This window comes from Dermochelys coriacea, chromosome 1 (assembly GCF_009764565.3).
Source record: "Dermochelys coriacea isolate rDerCor1 chromosome 1, rDerCor1.pri.v4, whole genome shotgun sequence".
Classification (NCBI taxonomy): domain Eukaryota; kingdom Metazoa; phylum Chordata; order Testudines; family Dermochelyidae; genus Dermochelys; species Dermochelys coriacea.
In genome coordinates, this window is record NC_050068.2 from 14,629,240 (window position 1) to 14,652,562 (window position 23,323).

Here is a 23,323-nt window from a genome sequence, read left to right on the forward strand (position 1 = left end):
CTTTGGGGGCCTGAAAGATTTAAGGATTCTTTAAAGGGAAAGGTTGGCTCCCCATGTCTCCTTGAGTCACCCTGCACCTCATGCCTTCTTCCCCACTGTTCCCTATGCCTGGGACAGCTCCCACTCTCAATTCATCAAGCCGTCCATCTCCTTTTTCACATCCCTCCATCTGCGTAGACTTCCAGTGTGAATCGCCCATCCCTCTGTGTTGGCCTGCACATTCTCGGTCTTTCTCGCTTCAGTCCCACCCTGCTAGGCTTTAGATTCTGAGCGGATTTTCACAAGCACTCAACATTGGCCTAACTGCCATTGATATCTGTGGTCAAACTCCCATGTGAGCCATTCGGACAGTGCTGAGCACTTCTGAAAATCCCACTCTTCGGCTCTTGGGGCAGAGAATCCTTTTTCTTGACACATCCTCCTTTTTTATATGGTATGGTAGAGAGGAATTATCAGTGGTTCACAATCAATCTGGAAGGGCATATCACGTGGAGTCCCGCAGGGATCAGTTCTGGTTCTGTTCAATGTCTTCATCAATGATTTAGATAATGGCATAGTGAGTACCCTTATAGAGTTTGCAGATGATACCAAGCTGGGAGGGGTTGCAAGTGCTTTGGAGGATAGGATTAAAATTCAAAATGATTTGGACAAACTGGAGAAATGGTCTGAAGTAAATAGGATGGAACACTATAAGGACAACTGCAAAGAACTCCATTTAGGAATGAACAATCAGTTGAACACATACAAAATGGGAAATGACTGCCTAGGAAGGAGTACTGCAGAAAGGGATTTGGGGTCACAGTAGACCACAAGCTAAATATGAGTCAACAGTGTAACACTGTTGCAAAAAAAGCAAGCATCATTCTGGGATGTATTAACAGGATGTAAGCAAGACATGAGAAGTAATTTTTCTGCTCTACTCCATGCTGATTAGGCCTCAACTGGAGTATTGTGTCTAGTTCTGGATGCCACATTTCAGGAAAAGTTTCAGAGTAGCAACCATGTTAGTCTGTAATCGCAAAAAGAAAAGGAGTACTTGTGGCACCTTAGAGACAGGAATCCATTTCAGGAAAGATGTGGACAAATTGGAGAAAGTCCAGAGAAGAGCAACAAAAATGATTAACAGTCTCGATAACATGACCTATGAGAGAAGACTTTAAAAATGAGTTTGTTTAGTTAGAGAGGGGATAACAGTTTTCAAGTACATAAAAGGTTGTTACAAAGAGGAGAAAAAAAAATTGTTGTCCTTAACTTCTGAGGGTATTACAAGAAGCAATGGGCTTAAATTGCGATTTAGGTTGGACATAATTAATAACTTCCTAATTGTCAGGGTGGTTAAGCACTGGAATAAATTGTCTGGGGAGGTTGTGGATTCTCCGTCATTGGAGATTTTTAAGAGCAGGTTAGACAAACACCTGCCAGGGATAGTCTAGATGATACTTAGTCCTGCCATGAATTCTGAGGACTGGATTAGATGACCTCTCGAGGTCCCTTCCAGTCCCACAATTCTATGATTCTATGATGTGCGCTTACAGAGGAAACCAATAACAGCAATCACAACCACGAATGTGCTTACACGCTTACAGCCATGGTGTTGTGTTTTTGGCTGATGGAGCATCTTTTAATTGTGTTACTGTTTTTTAATGATGATCGAATAGAGACGAGATGAAGAGCCAGATTCTCATCAGTTATAGATAACTCCACTGCCTTCTAATAGAGTTATCCCAGCTGAGGGTGGGGCTCAGAATTGTGGCCTATGGGTGGTGGTGTGGAAAAACTAGGGCAAAGGAGTGGGCTAAGACAAAACAGATACTATAAGAAGATGCTCTAGGTCAGGGGTCTCAAACACGCAGCCCATGGGCCGCATGCGGTCCACGGAGCTATTTGCTGTGGCCTGTCAAGCTCCCTGCGTTCCTCCCCAACCCCCACCCCAAGTTATTTCCTGAGGCCAGCAAACTTCCATCCCCTGTCACCCCGCTCCCCCCAGCGCACCACATCCCCACTCCACTGCCTTCCTCCAGGTGCTTCCCACCGCCAAACAGCTATTTGGTGGTGCTTAGTACTTCCCAGGAGGGAGGAGCGGGGAGCCACACACTCAGGGGAGGAGGTGGAGAAGAGGCGGGGCAGGGGAGGGGATTTGGGGAAGGGGTTGGAATAGGGCCAGGGCAGGGGCGGAGTTGGATTGGGGACTTTGGGGAAGGGGTGGGAAGAGGCAGGGCGGGGCCTCATGGAAGAGGTGGAGTGAGGATGGGGCCAGTGGTGGGGGGGGTGTCAGTAATCCTCATGTGGCCCTCCTGTGATCCGAGTTTGAGATCCCTGCTCTAGGTAGATTGATTAGACAGAACTTGGTTCACCTTTATATGTACTATACAAGGATTTGGGGAATTAAAAGCAAAAGAGCTGCATCCAAATTACTGGTAGGTTAGAGGGTAAAATTGAAGACCTCTGAATAAACAGGAGAGGGGGTTCTCCTGGGAACTGTCATGACTAGATTATAGTCCTACTTGGGCGGGGGGCAGCTGTTCACAAAGGCTTGGGTTGGAGGAGGGGAGAACCATAGCAACAAGTTATCCAGAAAGAGAATAATGTCTTCGGTTGACAGGTGACAAAGAGACTCCATGACGGTGAGTCCACCCTCCAAGGCAACAGCATGCTCGAAGACCGACCCACCTCCAACTTGGAGAAGCTGCATTTTGTTATTGGTAATGGCATCCTCAGACCAGCATTAAGGTTAGAAATCAGTGCAAAGAGTCGACCATCATTCTCTGTTTTACCCCCCTATTAGTTAAGCTGCTCTCATTTTAAAAAAAAAATGTTTTTGCTAATCTGTGCAATTGATTAAAACATGTATTTCACTGTTCTTTGAACTCTCAGCAGTGTGCCCTTGTTGCCAAGAAGGCCAATGGCATTTTGGGTTGTATAAGTAGGGGCATAGCGAGCAGATCGAGGGACGTGATCGTTCCCCTCTATTCGACACTGGTGAGGCCTCATCTGGAGTACTGTGTCCAGTTTTGGGCCCCACACTACAGGAAGGATGTGGATAAATTGGAAAGAGTACAACGAAGGGCAACGAAAATGATTAGGGGTCTAGAGCACATGACTTATGAGGAGAGGCTGAGGGAGCTGGGATTGTTTAGTCTGCAGAAGAGAAGAATGAGGGGGGATTTGATAGCTGCTTTCAACTACCTGAAAGGGGGTTTCAAAGAGGATGGCTCTAGACTGTTCTCAATGGTAGCAGATGACAGAACGAGGAGTAATGGTCTCAAGTTGCAATGGGGGAGGTTTAGATTGGATATTAGGAAAAACTTTTTCACTAAGAGGGTGGTGAAACACTGGAATGCGTTACCTAGGGAGGTGGTAGAATCTCCTTCCTTAGAGGTTTTTAAGGTCAGGCTTGACAAAGCCCTAGCTGGGATGATTTAACTGGGACTTGGTCCTGCTTTGAGCAGGGGGTTGGACTAGATGACCTTCTGGGGTCCCTTCCAACCCTGATATTCTATGATTCTATGATTCTATGATTCTCTTCCTCTGTATGATTGGGGCTAGGCTCCCATCTTGTTTGTTAGATGTTCATTTCAGGCTTGATCCAAAGCTCACTGGGGTCAGTGGAAAGGCTGACGTAGACTTCATTGGACTTTGGATCACGCCCCCAGTTAGCATTCCTTTTTTCTTTTCACTGCTTATTTTTATCCAAGCCATTACAGCCTAAGTTGCTGGCTCTTCTTTTGTTAGAAGAATAGATTTCTTTTATTGCATACAAAAAACTATGTTAAAAGAACATTGTTGCAGTTGCAAAGTCAAAACTCAAAAGACAGGAAAAGCCAGAATTATGATTGCCCGTGCTACCTTAATTCAGCCCCTTTGTGCATATGCATTCAGACACTATCTTTAATTACAAGATCATATGCTGTTTCTTCCATCGGACCCTGCCTCGTTCAGTGCACAGAATGGACAGTGCTCATTTAATGAACAGCTATTCAATATTTTGTCCTACTCACTGTCCAGTGTGTGGCCCTAGGCCTTATTTCTGCACATTATTCCAACCCTGTTTCACGCACAATTAATGTATCTTCACTACAACTTTATGAGATGAGGGGGTGGTATTATGCCCATTTTACAGATGGGAAACTGTGTGACAAAGGCAGATTAAGGTTAAAATTATATACTGATATAGGGGGTCCAATTTGAAATGCTTAAGACCTGATTTTTCAGAGCATTATATAGTGCTTGATATATTCATAGCAAAAGGACCTCAGCTGCTTTTGTGAGTGCCTGGTAGCAGATAGTAGCTGTTAGGGGATGGCGTATGCAGGCAGACTCTGTGGAGAATTCTGCTGCCAAACTCCTCTGAGCATGTGCAAACTAAGATTTTCAAAGGCTCATGAACTTGGCCAAACATGAGTGGATTTTCAAGGGGATGGCAAAAAATACCCCCCTGACCCCAGAGCAATCCCCATACCAAATTGTAAGTCCCTGTTCCAAAACGTGGCTGCACTAAGAGCTTCTCAGCAAAACAGATTTAAGAAGCTTTTAACATGGACAAAACACGTCCTTTTCCTAAACCTCGTTCTGAGAAACAACTAAACTGTTTTTGCTGAAATGTTTTTAAAAATCAGCATAGAAAATTTCAGCCCAAGCAGTTAAAATTTGGCCAAGTTTAAGGAACAGAAAACAGGGTCTTCTTATGGAACGTTTTGGGCCACCTCAACTACAGGTGTCATTCCCTGCACCGCCTCTGGTATGTTTTGCCATTCATCCCAAAAGCTCACAAAGCTCTTCACATAAACAACGTACAAGGCTCATTTTACCCACCACTGACAAGACGCTGCTGCTAGGATGGAACATGGTGGCTGTTTGTTTAAATGGACGCAGCAACACTACATAGCAACTCAGTACGAGAAAGCTGAGACTTTCAAAGCTGCCTGGATGCCCAGTTCCAGAGCTGCTTTTAGGCAGCTTTGCAAGATCTCAGCCAAAGTGTAGAGGAATGCTGTTTCCATTTGAATTTTCAAGGGGGATTTCTGTAGGAGGGATGTAATTGTCAGAGTTAGATTGGCCAGGGCAACAAGGTTAATACCCCTAGACTGACATAAAGTGCCATGGGACCTTTAATTATCAAGTTGTCAGGGTCTGGTTTTACATCACATCTGAAAGACAGCAGCCCCTTTAACATCTAGTAACAGTTTGCAAGCCTGAGAGGCAGATTTCACCAGAAAAAGTAGCAAATTATTCATTACGGGCTTGATTCAGAGCCCACTGAAATTATTGGAAAGACTCCCATTGACTTCAGTGAGCTGTGGATCAGGGCTCCACTGAGAGGGAAATGGTATCTTGAATGATTGGCTGGGATCTAACCCTATTTCTGTTGCAGGGATGAAATCTATTGTCAAATCTGCAAACAGCTCACCCAGAACCCTTCCAAAAGCAGCCATGCCAGAGGCTGGATTCTGATGTCACTGTGCGTGGGATGCTTTGCTCCTTCTGAAAAGTTTGTGAAGGTGAAGAGTGAATGTTATTTATCATTTGCCTGGCGTATCTATTTATACATTTCCTTTCGCAATGCTGGAGCCAACTCTTCTCTTTGGTTTCTCTGCTTGTTGACTGTGTCGTGACTCCCTTTCCACACAGGGTCTGATTTTACAGGAAAGCTCTATTGTAATAAAAGCCCCAGTTCAGCTAAGGACTTAAGCACAAGCTTCAGCCCCATCGAAGTTAAAGTTTAGCAACTGCTTAGATCGTTTCCTGAATTGGGGCCCTGGCTATCCTTCTACCCAAATCATTGAATTATAAAGAAGAATAAATTATTAGGAAATTGTTTTTAATTGAAACCAAATCTCAGATCTCAAGGCCGTGCAGAAATTTGAATCCAGATCTGCAGCCAAACTTCACAGATGACTTGTATTTCTACAATAGGCTAACCCAAGCACATCTGCTCAGGGATGCTCAGATCCCAGCTTTGCAGCCTGGCTCTCTCTTGTCCACATATAATAGCCAAGAATAATTAACAGTCCTATAGGAAGCTGCCATCCAGAAAGGCTGGCAACACAGAAGAGGGCTCAGAGAAAGCAGCTGCAGTGTATGTATGTGAGAAAGCAGGGACTTCTGGGGCCACATTTTCAAATGCATGTGTCTGAGTTGCTTCTGCAAAGAATATGCAAACACCTACGGGAGGCCAAACATCCATATTCTTCCACAAGTGGGATTTGCACATCCAGGCAGCATGTTTATGCCTGCAGTTACCCCACAGGAATATATAAAGGGTAGTTTGTATATGCAGTTGGGGTTTTTGCACACTAAGTCGATGCCTCTGCTATGCTGGTAAATGTGTCTATCAGTGGTATTACAAGGTGGGCCAAGCAGTTAAAATTTTATTTTTATATATATATATATATATATATATATATATATATATACACACACACACACACACACACACACACACACACACACACACACACACACACACACATAATGTGTGTGTGCACACACACACATATATATAATGTGTGTGTGTGTGTGTGTGTGTTTTAAATTAACCGCAAATCTATGAGTGTATTTTGTTCGGTTGTTCTACCTCCCCGTATCCTACTTCCTCATGTATCCAGATGGAAGCCAAGACCTCTAGACGAGCGACCTTATCTCCCAAAGTACTGGGCATCCAGCAGCTCCCACCAAAGTCACTGGGAGCTGCTAGGTGCTTGTCACTCTTGCAAATCAGGCCACTTCTTTGGACCCCATTTTTAAAAACAATTTTGGCCTAAATCCATATTTAGGCCCCTAGATAAAAGTAGCCTGACTTTGAAAGGTGCTAAGCACCCAGAATCACGGTGACTTCAGTGGGGCTACTCAGGCTTACGTTTAAGCATGGGCTTAAGGGCTTTGCTGGGCTGAGTACTCAGCACATTGAGGACTAAGCCCTCAGTCCTTGCTCAGGCAAGACTCCTATTGCCACCATGAGAGCTTTGCCCAAGGAAGAACTTCAGAACCTGTAGCCTGATCCCAAACCCAGTGAAGTTCAGTTGGAGCATTTCCACTGATTTCAGTGTAGTCTGGATCAGGACCTTGGTCCTTAGAGCTGAATCCAGGAGCCAAATTCATCAATAGAGTTCTTTGTGTCAGCCACAAGCCCTTCCTGTAGGGAAGCGGATAAGGCAGATAAATCGTGTGTGAAACAGCAGAAGATTCCATTGTGCCCAGAAATGAGACCCAGTAAAGCATGTCACTAGAGATGGCCCATGGAGTGTTTTAGTCTGTGTTTAAATCTTTGATAAAGGAGGGCTTATTTGGGGAGCGGGCAGCACTTCTAGAAACAAGTTGTTAATAGTCTTCAAAATATACCCTTTGGCTGGAACCCTGGCCCCACGGAAGCTAGTGGCCAAATTCCCATTGACTCCAGTGGAGCCAGGATTTTACCCTCTGTAATTTTGGGCTACTGGTCAAACCCATTGCATTCTGGACTCTCGGTGACTCCTTCTGAGGTTACTGGTAAAGGCCCCAATCCTGCAAGGAGCTGCAGGCAAACCACTGGGGTCTCCTGTACAGATGCAATTACAGAATCAGGACTTAAAATGTCAATATCTCTTTTTTAAAAAAGAATCGTAGCTGTTAAATGCTGGCCGTGTGCACTGCTGGCAGAACTCATCAGAGGGGATATGAACTATATTTCTGTCTCCTTCTTTTGTACTATATGATGGCAAAAATATTTGTAGGTTTGTTTGTTTGTTTTTTGGACTCTGGTGAATACTTCTGTTTTGAAGGTACATTTATCAGGAGCACTTACTCTGATTTATTCCAGAGTTAGCAGAAAAATTCTAAATCAGCCCCAGACCTTACCTACCAATTCCAAAGCTGTTAGTTTTGTGGGTGTGGATTTTAGAGGTGATGCCGAAATCAGGTTTACCATGCAAACTCCGTTGCAACTATTACCATGGGGTGCCTAGCTGTTTATCTAAGTTATTTATAGAACATCTAAGTTATGATTTATAGATCTAGCAAAGTAATTTATAGAGCCTCCCAGTTATGATTTATAGAGCTGTCTGTCTGTCTAAGTTTATTTTTAAAGTATTTTCTGTCTATCATTTTGGGGAGGCTGTTGGGTTTAATTTTTTTCTGCACTAATGTGGTTGCATTTTTAATACATGGGTCAAATACACAGAGTCCTGGATAGGACCTCCTTAAAATGTATATTTTTAAAAATCTAAGCAAGTAAATACCTAAGTGTTCTCTGTGTGTGACATAGGGTATGTCTACACTAGAGTGGGAGGTGTAATTCCCAGCTCAAGGAGATGTACCCATGCAAGTTCTGATCAAGATAGCATGCTAAAAACAGAAGTGGAGCCCCGGCAGCATGAGCAGCAGGATGGGCTAGCTGCCCATGTTCATGTGTAGCATTTCAGCTGTGATCTAGCAAATGGCTATCTCACAGTGCAGCAGCAATACTTCTATTTTTAATCTTGCTATCTTAATTGGAACTAGTGCGTGTTTGTCTTCTTGAGTTGGAAATTACACCTCCGGCTTGCACTGTAGACATACCCATTGAGTCAGAGAATTTAAGGTCAGAAGGGTCCACCAGATCATCTAGTCTGACTGGCATGTCACAGGCCACTAAACTTCGCCCAGTTTCCCCTGCAGCAAGCCCATTAACCTGGATTAGGTTAAAGTTTTACAGCCCTCAGGAGACCAAACTATTGTGTGCCACATTTGGACAATAGGTGGGACCAAGGTGCACCAATGCGCAAGGCCCCTGCAATGGCAGGGAATTGATTTGGTGTGTGCATTTGGTTAAACTGAGTGTTTATCTCCCCACTGCTCATTACCTACAGGTCTATTTGATTTATTCCCCCCTTCTGACCAATGCTACAATAACATTTTGGGCGAACAGTCTTTAGAATGGAGCCATGGACCTGTGTTCAAGCCAACGGCAGCCGTCAGTCGTCTAACCGATACATTCTCTCTTGCCAACAGTATTTAAGGAACTTCATCAATGGAGGTCCTCCTGGTTACGCTCCCTATTGTGAAGAGAGATTGAGGAGGACATTTGCAAATGGGACTAGGACACAGCCGCCCAGCTGGTTAGAATTACAGGTCTGAATCCCCTAGAGTAAATAGAGTGTGTCAAAAAGGTTTTATTGAAATGTTGTTGAAAGTGACTTTTGACTGAACAGAAATTTGCTTTAGAAAATGTCCATTTCTGTCTGAATTTTTCAGATTTTTGTAGGAAAATTTTCTTCTGTCTGTGACGACTGAAAATGGGAATGAACAAATATTTTCAGTTTTTAGTTGTCGTAAACCAAAAAGTTTGGTTTTCGGGTTTTCATTTCTTTCAACCAAAACCTGACAAATTCAGTGGAAGTGTTTTTCTTTGAAGTGTTTTCTGGGGAAAGAAACAAAGTTTCTTTCCAGCTCTAATAGTGAATGCCATTCCATTTAGAGGCATAAACGTTTTCTCACAGTCCCTTAGTAGGATGTTGTTTCTCTTATTCTGAGGATTAGCAGTTCAGAAACAGATTATGACTGAGTTGCATTATCTTCAATCCACTTGTTACTGTTCCTCTTGTCTGCACTCTTCTCCATCTTCTTGTATTTTGAAAGTGGTACAGAACTGCGTTCCACGTAGTTTGAGGCAGTGGGAATTATCCAAGTCTCTACGCAGATTTAAATATTACACACGCTTCCAGAATTCAATCCACTGTCCATTGAAGAGAATCAAAAAATACCATTGACAATTAACTGTATTAATTAAAAAAATTTGGGAGTTGCAGCTGCTCCCCATTACTAAGGTTGTGACTCTACATTATGCTGTGGAGAAGTATATCGCATCCATATTACAAATGTAGCCATAAGTACTAGAGCAAAGGATCCAGAAAAGGCATTATGATTGTTGGGAGATGACTTGTAAATGGGCAAATAAATCAAGTTCATATGCCTTTAAAAAGTTTGACCCTAATCTTCTAGGCAACCAAGTCCAAGAAACCTATCATGCTGCCTGTTACATTTATGGATGGGACAACGAAGACGCTGCTAACTGACTCTGCAACGACCGCTAAAGAGCTCTGTAATTCCTTAGCTGACAAGATCAGCCTGAAGGACCAATTTGGGTTTTCACTTTACATCGCACTGTTTGACAAGGTACGTGCATAGATGCCTCAGAGAAGGAGAAGGTGGCTCTTTTCTGATATAGAAAATATGTATCTTCAAGGTGGCAGTTCTGTCATGTGATGAGAGTGGGGAACTGAGCATTAAGTCATTGTGTCAGTAATGAACTTTTGGAGGCTACCGGTAGATAGGACTCTCTAAGAATAGAGGTCAGAGTCAATGAGAAGGCAAAATAGTCTGAGAGTAAAATTTCATCCAGTCAGCCAGTAGCTACAGCCTGCCTGTGTAACTCCATCTACTCCTAATAAACTGTCATGACCCTGTACCAGATATGGACTGGCTACAGAGCTTGCTTCTGAGCAAGATACACACCAGATGTGTTCATCATTAATGCACTGCCAGGTAGCTTAAATAAGGTATTTTTACATGCACCACCACCTAGTGGGTGAACCATACAATACAGTTTAGCATTCCATTACATAAACCTTGAAGTCTGGACAGAGCTGTGTCATCCTTGGAAATCCTCTGGTCTGTTTCGAAGGCCTACAGCATGTGCATGTACCTGTGTAATGTCTGGGGAGAGACATTGCACTCAGTCTGTCTTTCAATCAAATGTTCCAAGCACAGGCATGGAACCTGCACAATCAATAATAGCATCATACATGCAAACCATGGGCTAGATTGGGCCTTTCAGACACAGGTCCGGTGGGCAGCACAGTGCGAGCTGGCTAGCCTTAGAGAGCTCCCGGAAGCATTGTGCTCAGGGAGACAGAATCAGTCCCACAGCTTCTGGGTAGCAGAGGATCTGTGGCATCCCATAGGAGGGTGCAGCATGTTCTCCACTCCGTGGCTGCCCATCTCTGCTGGCTGGTAGAGCGGGGACTGGGTTTTGCACACACCCTTCCTTGTCCCTTTAGGAAAAGCTGGTGCTGTTGTGGGCTTTGACTCTGAGGAGTTCTTGCAGTTGTGATTGGCCCCTGCACAGGAGCATGGTAGGAGGGTGAGGGGGCATCTTTTTGCTCTGTCTTTGTACAGCTCCTATCACAGTGGGGGCCTGACCCATGACTAGGGCTCTTAGGTGCTATGGTCATACAAATAATACATAATAATAAAGGCTCCTTGCTTCCCTTGTGGAGCATAATCTCATCCTACTAAATCACGATGGGTCTCTCCTTTCACACGGAGCATGGAAACTGCTGTTAAAAATATGGTGACCAGCATGTTCTCTGTCCCCCTCTTGCCCTGGCCAGGTCTCATCCTTGGGGAGCGGCAATGACCATGTGATGGACGCTGTGTCTCAGTGTGAACAGTACGCCAAAGAGCAGGGAGCCCAGGAGCGCAACGCGCCGTGGCGACTCTTCTTCAGGAAGGAGATCTTCACCCCTTGGCACAATCCAAGTGAAGACAACGTGGCAACCAACCTCATTTACCAGCAGATAGTCCGGGGGGTGAAGTTTGGGGAGTACCGATGTGACAAGGTGAGTCCTCAACAATGGCAGACCTTGGCCCCCTGGCTTGGGAAATTGGGCACATGAATATTCTGTTCTCATTTAGGTAGGTAGGATCCAGAAACCTTAAAATGAATGCTGTTCTTGCTGTCTGTCTGTTTACTAATAAGGGACCCAACACCATGAACTTTCTACATTTAAGAGCCAAATTTCTCCCCCGGAAAAACTCACAGACAACTCTCACCGAAGTCAAAGGAGCCAACTTACAAACAGAGAAAATCAATGGGAGGTGCCCCTGAGTATCTGAAATTGGTGGGAGCTGCACATGAGCATCCCAAGGCCAAGTCTGGCCCCTTGGCTTAAGTGACTAGTGATTCTGACTACCTCAGTGTTTGGGTTCCCAACCTGAGAGACCTTAAAGAGGACTGATTTTCAGAGAGCCAGGTGCTCAGCACTTCTGAAAATCAAGTCCCTTCGAGGTATGTCTAATTAAGCACCCCAAAATTGTGGAACCCAAAAGTACTTGTTACTTTGAAAATGTAGGCCCTAATCTTCAAACTGAGTTAGGGACCTAAATACCACTGAGAATCTGGGAAGGATCTGGGCCTGGGTGTTTTGTCCTCCTTGTTTTTAAAGTATCCATGGACTTCATCCAACATATCTATCTTCTGTTCTATCTGCTTCTACCCTTCTTCTCCTGACCTCCGCCTGAGATTTCTACTGTGTGTCTATAAAGTGTCCAGTCACCATGATATCTAGATTACCTTCTTGTATCTCTTCCTCATTGACTCACCATCTCAAATCTTATCTGTAGTCCTATCCTTTGTCCTTTGCCTATATCTCTTGCTCCTAGTCTCCACTTCTGTAGCTATATCATGTCTCTATAAAATACTTTGGGATACAGTTGGTATGAAAGACATAGTACAAAATAAAGGTGTATTGCATTCAGGTATCTGTTCTTCAGCAATTTGCCTGATTTATGAAGAGAGAGGTAGGTTTGCTCCTTAAGTGCAAGAGATGTGCTGAGGCGCAATTGATTTATACTCACTAAGCCTTGTCTACACTAATAGAATTACCAATTGCTGACTACAGGTATCAGAAAAGGGTGTCATTGAACCAGTGCTGAACAGGATTGAACTGCAAATGTAGACAAGGACAGTGTTCTTGTTCACAGTGCTCAAACCTGCTCAGGTTTTAACCAGAGTTCCTGGTGCTCTGCTGAACTCAGTTTGCCCTCAGCTAGACTTGTGCCTATCCAATGTTCAGTATTGGTTCAGTTGTAAACCTTGCTGACACCAGTTGCCAGCAACTGTTCACTTTGCCAGCGTAGACATGGCTCTGGAGCAAACATGGCCATAGCATCCAATGAGATGTTATCTGCGTTCAGGTGACACCTCTGGTGTGAGAGGTAATTTCGTGCATCTCAGTGCTCAACAATGGATGCTGAACCTGTTTAATCAAAAAGAGATGATGCCATCAGGTGAACTAAAGTACTAGATCCTTTGGTAAGCAACATTTCAGAGGGGAATTTTCTCTTCTCTCCTGTTATCCATTGATCTGCAATTCATGTAACAGTTGCAGCGATCGCTGCTAAGCACATGAGATCCAGTCTTTCTCCCACTTGAATGCACGTGGGGCCCATAGAAAGGGGAGGTAGTTAAGGAAGTATTTGTGTGATGTTTTATTCATTTAGGAGTTAGTCACTTAGGGCACATCTTCACTGGCTCTCCCAGCACTCCAAAAAAACCTACCTTTTTTCACCCCCTGAGCGAGAAAGTTGCAGCGCTGTAAAGTGCCAGTGTTTAGAGCCTGATCTAAAACCCAGTGAAATCCCATTGAAATTCAATCAGTCTGTGTCAGCAAAGGATTAATTGAGCTCCAGCAGAAGGGAGGTTAAAGTGACTCCCTCCTTGTAGTTTCTTTCCTTGTTGGTTCCCACAGGAAGAAGACTTGGCAGAACTGGCTTCCCAGCAGTACTATGTAGACTATGGGGCGGCGATGGTGCTGGAGCGACTCCTGAACTTAATCCCTTCCTACATCCCTGACAGAGAGATCACTGCTTCAAAAACTGTGGAAAAATGGGCTCAGCTCATTATAGCTGCACATAAAAAGGTAGGTGTTGGCTCTCGGTCAGAAGGTGAGCTCTAGCAAGGCTCTGTGCATGTTAAACAGCCAGCAAGTTTGGCTGCATCAGCCTATGTGGGTTCAGTCTCAGCCAATCTGAGGCTGAGACAGAAATGGATGTTTCCCCCAGGGATCAGTTTAGAGCCAGGGGCAAAAACCAGAGTGTGTAGCCATCCTTGATGCTGGTTGGGTCACAAATGAAGGAGAGAGACACTTCAGTGGTAGCACTGAGTTTTGAAGCAGGAACTGAATGGCAGGAAGCTATCACAGAGAGCCTTATTTTTAAGGCTAAGACTGTATCACTGGGGATTTCCACTTAAATCACGGGACTCTTATATGGTGGTGTTATGGCTGTGCCTAGAGGCACCAGTCAGGATAGAGGTCCCAATGTTTAGGGCACTGTACAAACACACTGGCCACCTTAACACCCAGTGATGTTCTGAATGGAGCCTGGTCCAAGGGTGAGGAGATAGCTCAGAGGAAATAGCTTGGCCTGCTAAGCCCAGGGTTGTGAGTTTAATCCTTGAGAGGACCATTTAGGGATCTGGGGCTAAAATTAGGGATTGGTCCTGCTTTGAACAGGGGTTTGGACTAGATGACCTTCTGACGTCCCTTCCAACCCTGATATTCTATGATTCTATGAAGTCCTACACAGCCTGGCTAGGTGTTACCTCAGAGGTCCATTCCTGCTGGATTTCTAGCTTTGGAGGAGGGCAGGGCAGAGCAGAGACTCCATTCATGACAACAGGTTTTGAGATAAAACACTATGGGCCTGATTCTTCTCTCACTTCTTACACCAGTGTGAGACTTGTGAAACTTCCTGGACTTCAGTAGAATTGCTCCTGATTTATACTCCTGGAGAATCAGGCACCATGACTCCCATGGCTTTCTCTCCACCATTGGGTATTGTTCATCTAAGCACAAGGGCTGAAAGGTCCTATTGGATCATCTAGACCTTCCCCTGTCCCTTCCAATGCAGGATTATTCCCTCCAGCGTATTCTCCATACCTTTGTCCTGTCCTGTCCTTTAATAACTCAAGTACTGGGGCTTCCACTACTTTCCCTGCGAGTTTTTTAAGCCGTTGGTCTCATCCTGATACTGTTGGAGGTCTCGTGACTTCAAGATCTTCAGCTGGTGTAAACTGATGTAGCCCCATTGATTTGTTTTTAATTAGACCTCTTCCTGGATTTAACCTGGGTATTGTTGATTTGTTTTTTCATGCTAGTTTTGGTTTGGTTTGCCTGTAGGGAATTTATATCCAGAAGAGAGCAGACCCCAAAAAAGTCAAGGAAGAAGTGGTGGATTTTGCACGTTTCAAGTGGCCTTTGCTGTTTTCTAGATTTTATGAAGCCTTCAAATTCTCAGGTAACTCAACAGAGAATGTGTTGCCATAGGATGAGCATCCATGAATTAAAAGAGAATTATAGATGCTAGAGATGAACAAAACCTACTGGGTGATCTGGTCCATCCTCCTGAAGGCACAGGATTGCCTTGTATAGCACTCAGTGCAACCTGGCTATAAATGTCTCAAGCTATGATGCTTTTACCACGTCCCCTAATGAGCAAGGTGGGGACTTTCTGGCCTTTACAACTTGATTTGAGAGCTAAAAGTCTGTCCAATTTGTAAACCATTTTTAAACAGCGTTTTATCATTTACAGTCGGATAGTTGCCTCCACATTTATCTATTGTGCATATTGTCTTCAACCCAGGGCCCAGCCTGCCCAAGAATGATGTGATTGTAGCTGTGAATTGGACCGGAGTGTACTTTGTGGATGAACAAGAACAAGTCCTCTTAGAACTCTCCTTCCCAGAGATCACAGCTGTCTCAAGCAGTAGGTAAGGAAGAACAGAATGAGTCAGTTCATCCTTTTGTTGAGGTAACGGTGTGTTAAAACAGTTGTTATAAATGGTGTGTTGAATTCCTTGGCTTTAAAGAACTTAGACTTTGGCTACAGTACAGAACTGATAGAGGCTCTAAGCCGATGGGAAAGAGCTCTCCCATTGACTTAATTCCTCCAGCCCCTGCAGGCAGCGATAGCTAGGTCAGCAGGAGAGCTTCTCCCACTGACCGCGCCGTCCACACTGCTGCTGAGGTCGATGTAATTACATCACTCGGGGGGTGGCTATTCACACCCGTGAGTGACATCACTTATACCATTGTAAGGTGTAGTGTGTGCATAGCCTTAGAGCGGAGGTGCACTGTAGGAAGGTTAGGCCAGGTCAGGGTGCAGGGGAGCCATCAAAGCAGCATCTGGTGACTTAGCTACTGTCTCCTCTGCTGAAAGCAACAGGGTGCTATTTGGTGGATTCTGCCACACTTGCCCTTTTGGCCGAGTGTTCAGGAACATCCATTCCAGTTGGAGTCCTGCAGCTACATCTCTCACATCCCATGCACTCTGCCAAAACTGACCTGTGTGGGTTAAAGTTAGATGTCTAAATCCATATTTAGGCATATTTTGACTCGGGGGAAGTTACTAATGCTCAGCACATTTGGCTCTTAAGCCTCCTTTATTTAGATGTCTGACGTAGGCAACCCTAGTTTGACAGTATTGGTCTCAATCTTTATTAATCAGCATGGTGGTTTCCCTACTAGCAGTTAAAAGAAAGGACACTAAAAGCATGTGATGTTTTCCACAAGACAATATTTGGAAGCATCTTCTTGCAATTAATCAAGCAGGAGCAGCTTCCTCTTGTCCAAGGGTAGAATTTGCTGTGTAGTGTTAAGGAGCTTATGGGCTTGTCTGAGGCTTCTCCTGAGCCCTGTATACATGTGAAATATTCAACATAGTCAGAACAGAATGCAGACATAAAGCATGTCTTGGAAGCACATGAAGAGAACTGCATTCCTGCTGAACCTAAATCGAACCTCAGACCATTTCTGAAGTGAAGCAGAGACCAGGGTACCATGGCAGTTCTTTAGATCTATTCATCTGCACCTTGCTCTGTATATTACAGAAAACTTCTATGATACTCTTGCTAGACTAATTTCTGGTAGGCACAGGCATGCTCTAATTTCTATTATAGGGAGGAGTCAAGGATAAATTTCAGAGTAGCAGCCGTGTTAGTCTGTATTCACAAAAAGAAAAGGAGTACTTGTGGCACCTTAGAGACTAACAAATTTAATTGAGCATAAGCTTTTGTGAGCTACAGCTCACTTCATCAGATAAATCTGTCTTATTTACAAACCGAATTAATTCTGCCACACAGTGGTACCTCCCCATAACTTTGAATTTATTATTATTTGTATGGGCTGAGGACCCTTAGTCCTGAAACAGGATCCCATTGTGCTAGGCGCTGTACGGAGACAAAAAAAAGACAGACCCTGCTCCAAAGAGCTTAACTGTCAGATTAGAGCTCCTGCTATAGATTTGCTCTGCTTTTTCCCCCATTCCCAATCAGCATTCTTCTTCTTCACCACGCTCTTTCAGACAAAAGTGACCAGGCACCAAACCCAGAAAATGAAAATGACCTCTGGTGTTTGTTATGCAGGAGGTCCTACTAAATGACCATAATGCTCCCTTGTGGCCTGGGAATCTGTGAGCCAATTTTGCCTTCACGCTAGGACCAAATTTTAAAAACTCTCCACCTGAGTTGTGCTGGCAAAATGGGTGTGCATGTACCTGTGTATATGCCTGGATCCCAGATGTGCACTTGCCAGCAGTGTTTGTATATAGAGGGAAGCCCATTTTGACAGTGCTAAATGCATGTTTGTCCTCACAGGTGGCAGTGCGTGTTTACAACAGGTGCACATGCACATTTTGCAGGAATGATGGAGGTGGCCAGTCGTGAACCTTTTCCCCCAGATCTCTGGGTGACACTGGTTTAATAAATGTATTTCCTATGATCCCTGTTCTAGAGGGGGAAAGCTCCAAGGACAGAGTTTCACCTTGGCCACCATCAAAGGGGACGAATACACCTTCACCTCCAACAATGCAGAGGACATCCGGGACCTTGTTGTCACCTTCCTAGAAGGACTAAGGAAAAGATCAAAGTATGTTGTCACTCTCCAAGACAACCCAAACCCTGGTGAGTAAACTGACCAACCCAAAGGCAAAGAAATTCTCTGGCTTTAGGGCAGGCAATCTTTCATATGTCACGCTGGGAAGGCTGCCTGCTTCTCCTGTAAGAGCAGCACTCATGTATAAAAGGTTTTGTTTAATCAGGATTGGATGTCTCTTTCGAAAATATATCCTCTAGCTCAACCAGAAGATATGGGCTTGCTGCAGGGATTAGTGGGTGAAATTCTCTGGTCTGTGTTCTGCAGGGAGTGAGATTAGATGACCACAGTGGTCTCTTCTGACCTTGAAATCAGTGTGTAAGATCTTTGGTTAGGGTGGAATTTTCAAACGTGCCTGAGGAAGTTGAGCATCCGATTTCTATTGAAAGCCTATAGGATTTGGTAGTCTAACTCTCCTCGTTCCCTTTGAAAATGCCAGGCCAAGCACTTCTGTAAGTGGTATTTGTTCACTATACACATTTAGCAATCACCTGTTTTACAGGATCTGATTTCCCAGGGTTAGATGTGTTAGGCAGGCATGTAGACAAGCTAATTACTCCAAAGGATGTTTGTAAATAACAGCAGCCACTTCTGCTGCAGTGGGAGAAGAATCTGGATTCCTCAGCTTCCTTAAAGGAGACCTGATTGTTATGGACCAGGACACTGGAGAGCATGTCATGAACTCGGGCTGGGCCAATGGGGTCAATGAAAGGACCAAACAAAGAGGAGATTTCCCAACGGACTGTGTTTACGTCTTGCCGACTGTCACCATGCCACCTCTGGAGATTGTGGTAAGATACCCTGAGGGACGGTGCATCTTGGCAGGTCCCTGATACAAAAGCCATTGAAGTCCAAAGGGAGTTGTTCCATTGTCTTCAAAGATTAGATCAGGCCCATAATCTCCCTGACGATGATGTGGTGGAAGCAAGAAATGACTAAGAGAGTAAACAGGTCATCGGGGCAGAGGGGAACCAGATTTCATCTGCCTGGACAACCTATTAGCCTTGCCACTGGGCTTGCTAGTTTGAAAACCACCCACTTTGGACCTAGAATAGGGCTGAATCTTCTTAGATGTCACTGCGGCTTGAATTTTGAAGGTGATATTTGGGCAGGGGAGATGTCTATGCAGCTATGAATGAGAGGGAAAGTGGGTCCATAAGGTACTTTCTTTCTTAGGATGTGGTCCACACTGTGGAAACTTTTGAGATCCCCGTGTTAATTACTAAGAAATGCATGAGACTGCATAGTTCCACTAAGATTGAGTGTTGTTGCTGTTTATTAGTTTGAAGTTAATAGTTCGGTGTTTTTTCATTACAACATGATTTTCTTTCATCTTCAGTCTTTTCATTTTTCATCTGCTTTCTCTCTCTGGACACACACAGATTCTTTCATCTAAAATACATTGACTAACCAGACTCCTGTATTCTCTAGGCATTAGTCACGATGACCCCTGACCAGAGGCAAGATGTTATCAGAACGTCCCAGCTGGCGATTTCGGACAGTGAAGAAAGAGTGAAGCCGTACACCTTGGAAGAGTTCTCCTATAATTATTTTAGGTGAAGCTTTAAAAAAAAAACAACCTCTTCAGCATACATAAGGCACCCAAATCGATAGCTGCATTTCAGGATTATTGGAAGAAAGCTTTAGATTTCAGTTTGTCTGGCCCATTATGACTACAGCTGTGATTTAGGATGTTGTGTTCTGCGTATAAGCTGGCAGAACATCAGTCTGATCGTTACATGAAATTTTACGGCCAGTGTTATTCAGGAGGTCTGACTAACTTATGGTCCCTTCTGGCCTTGTAGCCTCTGAATCATATGTAGGACATTACACAGGATCATGGAAATGTAGGGCTGGAAAGGACCTCAAGAAGTCATCAGGTCCAGTCCCCTGCACTGAGGCAAGACCAATTAAACCTTAGACTATCCCTGACAGGTGTTTGTCCAACCTGTTCTTTAAAAAACATTAGTCTCTTCTGATATGGCAAATCCTGTGTGTTAACTCCAGATAAACTAGAGCCTGGCACCTGTTCTAGGCAACTAGAGGGCTTGTCCAGTGATCACTGAAGGCAACGGACAGACTCCTATTGACCTCAATGGGAGTTGGATTGGACCCTATAAGAGCACCCTAACGCAGAACTGGGTCTTACATTTGGCCCCCAAGTTCAGAAGCTGGGCTCCATAGAGCCATCTTATCCCTTGTAATCTCTCCATGATTCCTCATTGCTTTGTTTTTGCTGCTAGGCCGCCTCCGAAGCACACTCTGAGCCGGGTCATGATCACCAAAAATCGAGGGAAAGACAAACTGTGGTGCTACACCCGAGAGCCCATCAAGCAGCCCTTGCTGAAGAAGATCCTGGGCAGTGAGGAGCTGTCCCAGGAAGCCTGCATGGCATTTATTGATATCCTTCCAGTGCTGTGGAAAGGTTGCCCACAAAAGATCAAACTGACATAGAGGCCCGGCCCAAGTCGCATTATGGGATGATCCAAAGCCCACTGAAGTCAATGGAAAGACTAACATTGACTTCAATGGGCTTTGGGTCAGGCACCATGAGTAAGGCTATGATTATGTCATGGAGCTCAGGAAATCTGTGACTTCCAGAGACCTCCATGACATTTTCTGCCCTGGGGCTGGAGCTGTCAGCAGGCAGCCCCACAGCTCTGAGTCACTGCTACCATTGGGCCCCCCAGCAACTCCTAGCCTCCGGGCAACTGGGGTCCCCCGGAGCTCCCAGCCCCTCTTGGTGGTGGCGGTCCCCTGGAGCTCTCAGCTGCTGAGGGTGGCAGGGGGACCCCGGAGCTCCCACTTGCTGCCGGTGACAGGGCTCCCCACAGCTGCCCACTCACAGTGGGTAGCGAGAGGACACCCCTCCCCGAAAGCTGCTTGGCCGCAGCGAGTGGCAAGGGGACCCCAGAGCTCCCAGCTGCTGTGGTGGTGGTGGGGGGGGCAAGGGAACCCCAGAGCCCCAGCAGCAGGGGTGCTAGACCCTCCTCTCTTCCCATTTGGTCAGGGATATTTTTAATAAAAATCACAGACAGGGCACGAGCGTCCGTGAATTTTAGTTTATTGCCTGTGGTCTGTCTGTGATTTTTACTAAAAATATCCCTGACAAAATCTGAGCCTTAACCATGGGACTCCATACAAATGCTAATCATGAGAGATGGGTCTGAACCAAACTCCTGGACCCAAACAGCCCTGACCTCTGAGGGCCGGTCAAAATGCATACACAGACCCAGATCCAGATTATGCAGAGGACCTGCATCTTTATAAGCTGGCTGCACCAAACTTGGATTCAAGCATTTTGTGGTAGTTAAAGCTCATATTTTAACATTGCAGTCTGAGCCATTCCTTAATAATAATAATAAGCGGAAAATTTGGTCCAAAATGGGGGGAAATTTTTCAATGAAGTTTTTGTACATTTTTTTCCTGTTTTTTTTTTCCCCAACCAAAATTAAATTCAGAAAATTCATTTTAAACGCACTGCACTAAATAATAATGGTTACAACAGAACTAACAGAATGGGCCAGACCCCTTAACTGGTGTAAATGTGTGTAGCTCCATTGACTTCAACAGAGCTATGCCAGCATACACCATCTGAAGATCTGGCCATTAATAATAATAATTCCATGGCACTTACATGGTCAGAAGAAAGGGTCACACTCAATCTGGGCCTATGTGTTCCCCCAGCCAAGTCTCTCCAGCCTAAGAAAGCAAGATGACACATAAGGGTCTATGATTATGAGTGCCATCCAGAAGAATCCCAAAGCACATTTGAAGATTAACTATATACCTACCACCAAAATGCAGCCACCTCTGGAGTGATGCATAGCAACTCTTTAATTGGGTCATTATCAGAAGCCATTCCCTAAGCCTCCTTGTTGCTGTATCCTTGACTGCTGCCGTGTACCTGTGCTGAAGTATATGGGTGACTATCCATCCAAAAGAACCCGCTCAGTCAATGAGCTAACAGACCAAATATTTGAAGGTGCCTTGAAAGCTGAACCGTTGAAAGATGAAATCTATTGTCAGATCCTCAAGCAGCTCACTGATAACCACATCAAGTAAGAGTCATTCTTCTTCATGTACCCCGCTCTAACTATCTGTGTCGGGTAATGCAGGACTGACTGGGGGGTTCTGCAGAATGGGTAGGCCCAGAAGTCTTCGATTCTCTCTGTTGTCTTTAAAGACTTTTATCTACCATCTCTGTGCTGATGACTCCAATCTGTCTGTCCGCTCTGGACTTGTTTCTGTTCCTCTGCTTCTGCATTTCCCTCTGGTTCTATGACATATCCTCCAGGGCAGACATCTTGCCATCAATTTAAATTTAACTGGATCTACATTTCCCCCTATTCTCTGTTACTACTGACCTTACTACCATCCTCCCAGTCACTCAGGCCTATACTCTGATGTGATCTTTGACTCCTCCCTCTTCCTCTCCCCAGACATCCAGCCCAGGTCCTTATGTGGCAGCTTCTTCCTCCACAGCAGTTCCATGGTCCATTCTCTACAGTTGTCTGGTGCTGGTGAATCTTCTCTCTACAATCTCTGCCCTCTGATGTATATGTAACCCCATTACTAACATTAGTGTCAGTGCTATAAAGCTTGAGATAAGAAGCTTTCAGACCCGAATTCCCATCTGTGCTCAAGTCCCTTACCCAACTCTGACAGTGTTGAACAAGGATGAAAGTGGGGTAAATGCCATTGATGGCCACTTTTGTGCCCCTCTACACTGCCAGAGCAGTGTCAAGGGGGCCTTAGTGTAACGGCGGCTCAGACCTTTCCGATAGATAGTGTCCCTTCGGGGAGTTTGATTTTCCTGTTGTGTGTCTGTCTCTTTAAGGTACAGCGAAGAGAAGGGTTGGGAGCTGCTTTGGTTGTGCATAGGCCTTTTTCCTCCCAGCAATGTTCTCCTGCCCCATGTCCAGAGGTTTCTCCAGTCCCGGAAGCATCACCCCCTAGCCACAGACTGCATACAAAGACTGCAGAAAGCACTGAGGTATGGTACCACATTCTGCTAGATGTGATGAGCACACCTGGTAGATGTGATGGGGGAGTGTGTGCATGTGCTATTTGCCAGCATTTGCTGGCTGAGGAAGTGGGGAAGGGTTAAGACAAAGCGTTAAGCATCTCTCTGTCTGTCTACTCCAGTGGACAGGGCTGTGAGCTGGAAGTTGGGTGCTATGGGTTCTGTTCCTGTCTCCGCCGTGAATGGCTGTCAACCTTGGACAAATCCCTTTGAGGGAGACGTTCAAAGGTGCCTAGCCCATTGCCTTTCTCTGTGAGTTGAAAATTTCCCCATGCATCTTTCTGACCCTCTGTTTTCCAGCTGTGAAATGAGCATAACTCTATTTACCTTCCTTTAATAAAGTGCTATGGATAAAAAGCCAAGTAGTATTAGTCTGGCTATCCACGCATTCCTAATGCACCCATCGCTGTGATATCCAGGAGCCAAATAAACACATTCTCCCCCTTCAGAGCTCTGCTTAACCCTTGCATCTAGTAAGAGTCCCATAAAATCCTCCATGGCTAGGCTGCCCTAGTACTATGACAGTTACTTACTATAATAACCACAACTCACTGGCTGTGACCTTGAGCTCCCTCTCTCTGGTCATTGTGGCCACCTCTTGTCTCTCTTCAGACATTAGACTATCAGCTCT

At 44.9% G+C, this 23,323-nt stretch overlaps 1 protein-coding gene across 5 annotated transcripts in view; it reads left to right on the forward strand.

The window, feature by feature from the left end:
• MYO7A (myosin VIIA) overlaps positions 1-23,323 on the forward strand; it is a 186,193-nt gene that overhangs the window by 146,115 nt on the left and 16,755 nt on the right. For all 5 annotated transcript variants that reach the window (XM_043504070.1, XM_038377727.2, XM_043504067.1 and 2 more), the window contains 14 exons: positions 2,603-2,730; positions 5,372-5,498; positions 8,965-9,084; positions 9,955-10,128; positions 11,346-11,573; positions 13,485-13,655; positions 14,916-15,033; positions 15,379-15,505; positions 17,526-17,695; positions 18,267-18,457; positions 19,098-19,222; positions 19,910-20,067; positions 21,574-21,727; positions 22,507-22,662. In XM_043504070.1, coding sequence (XP_043360005.1) covers positions 2,603-2,730; positions 5,372-5,498; positions 8,965-9,084; positions 9,955-10,128; positions 11,346-11,573; positions 13,485-13,655; positions 14,916-15,033; positions 15,379-15,505; positions 17,526-17,695; positions 18,267-18,457; positions 19,098-19,222; positions 19,910-20,067; positions 21,574-21,727; positions 22,507-22,662 — 2,147 coding nt within the window. The remainder of the gene's footprint in view (positions 1-2,602; positions 2,731-5,371; positions 5,499-8,964; positions 9,085-9,954; positions 10,129-11,345; positions 11,574-13,484; positions 13,656-14,915; positions 15,034-15,378; positions 15,506-17,525; positions 17,696-18,266; positions 18,458-19,097; positions 19,223-19,909; positions 20,068-21,573; positions 21,728-22,506; positions 22,663-23,323) is intronic.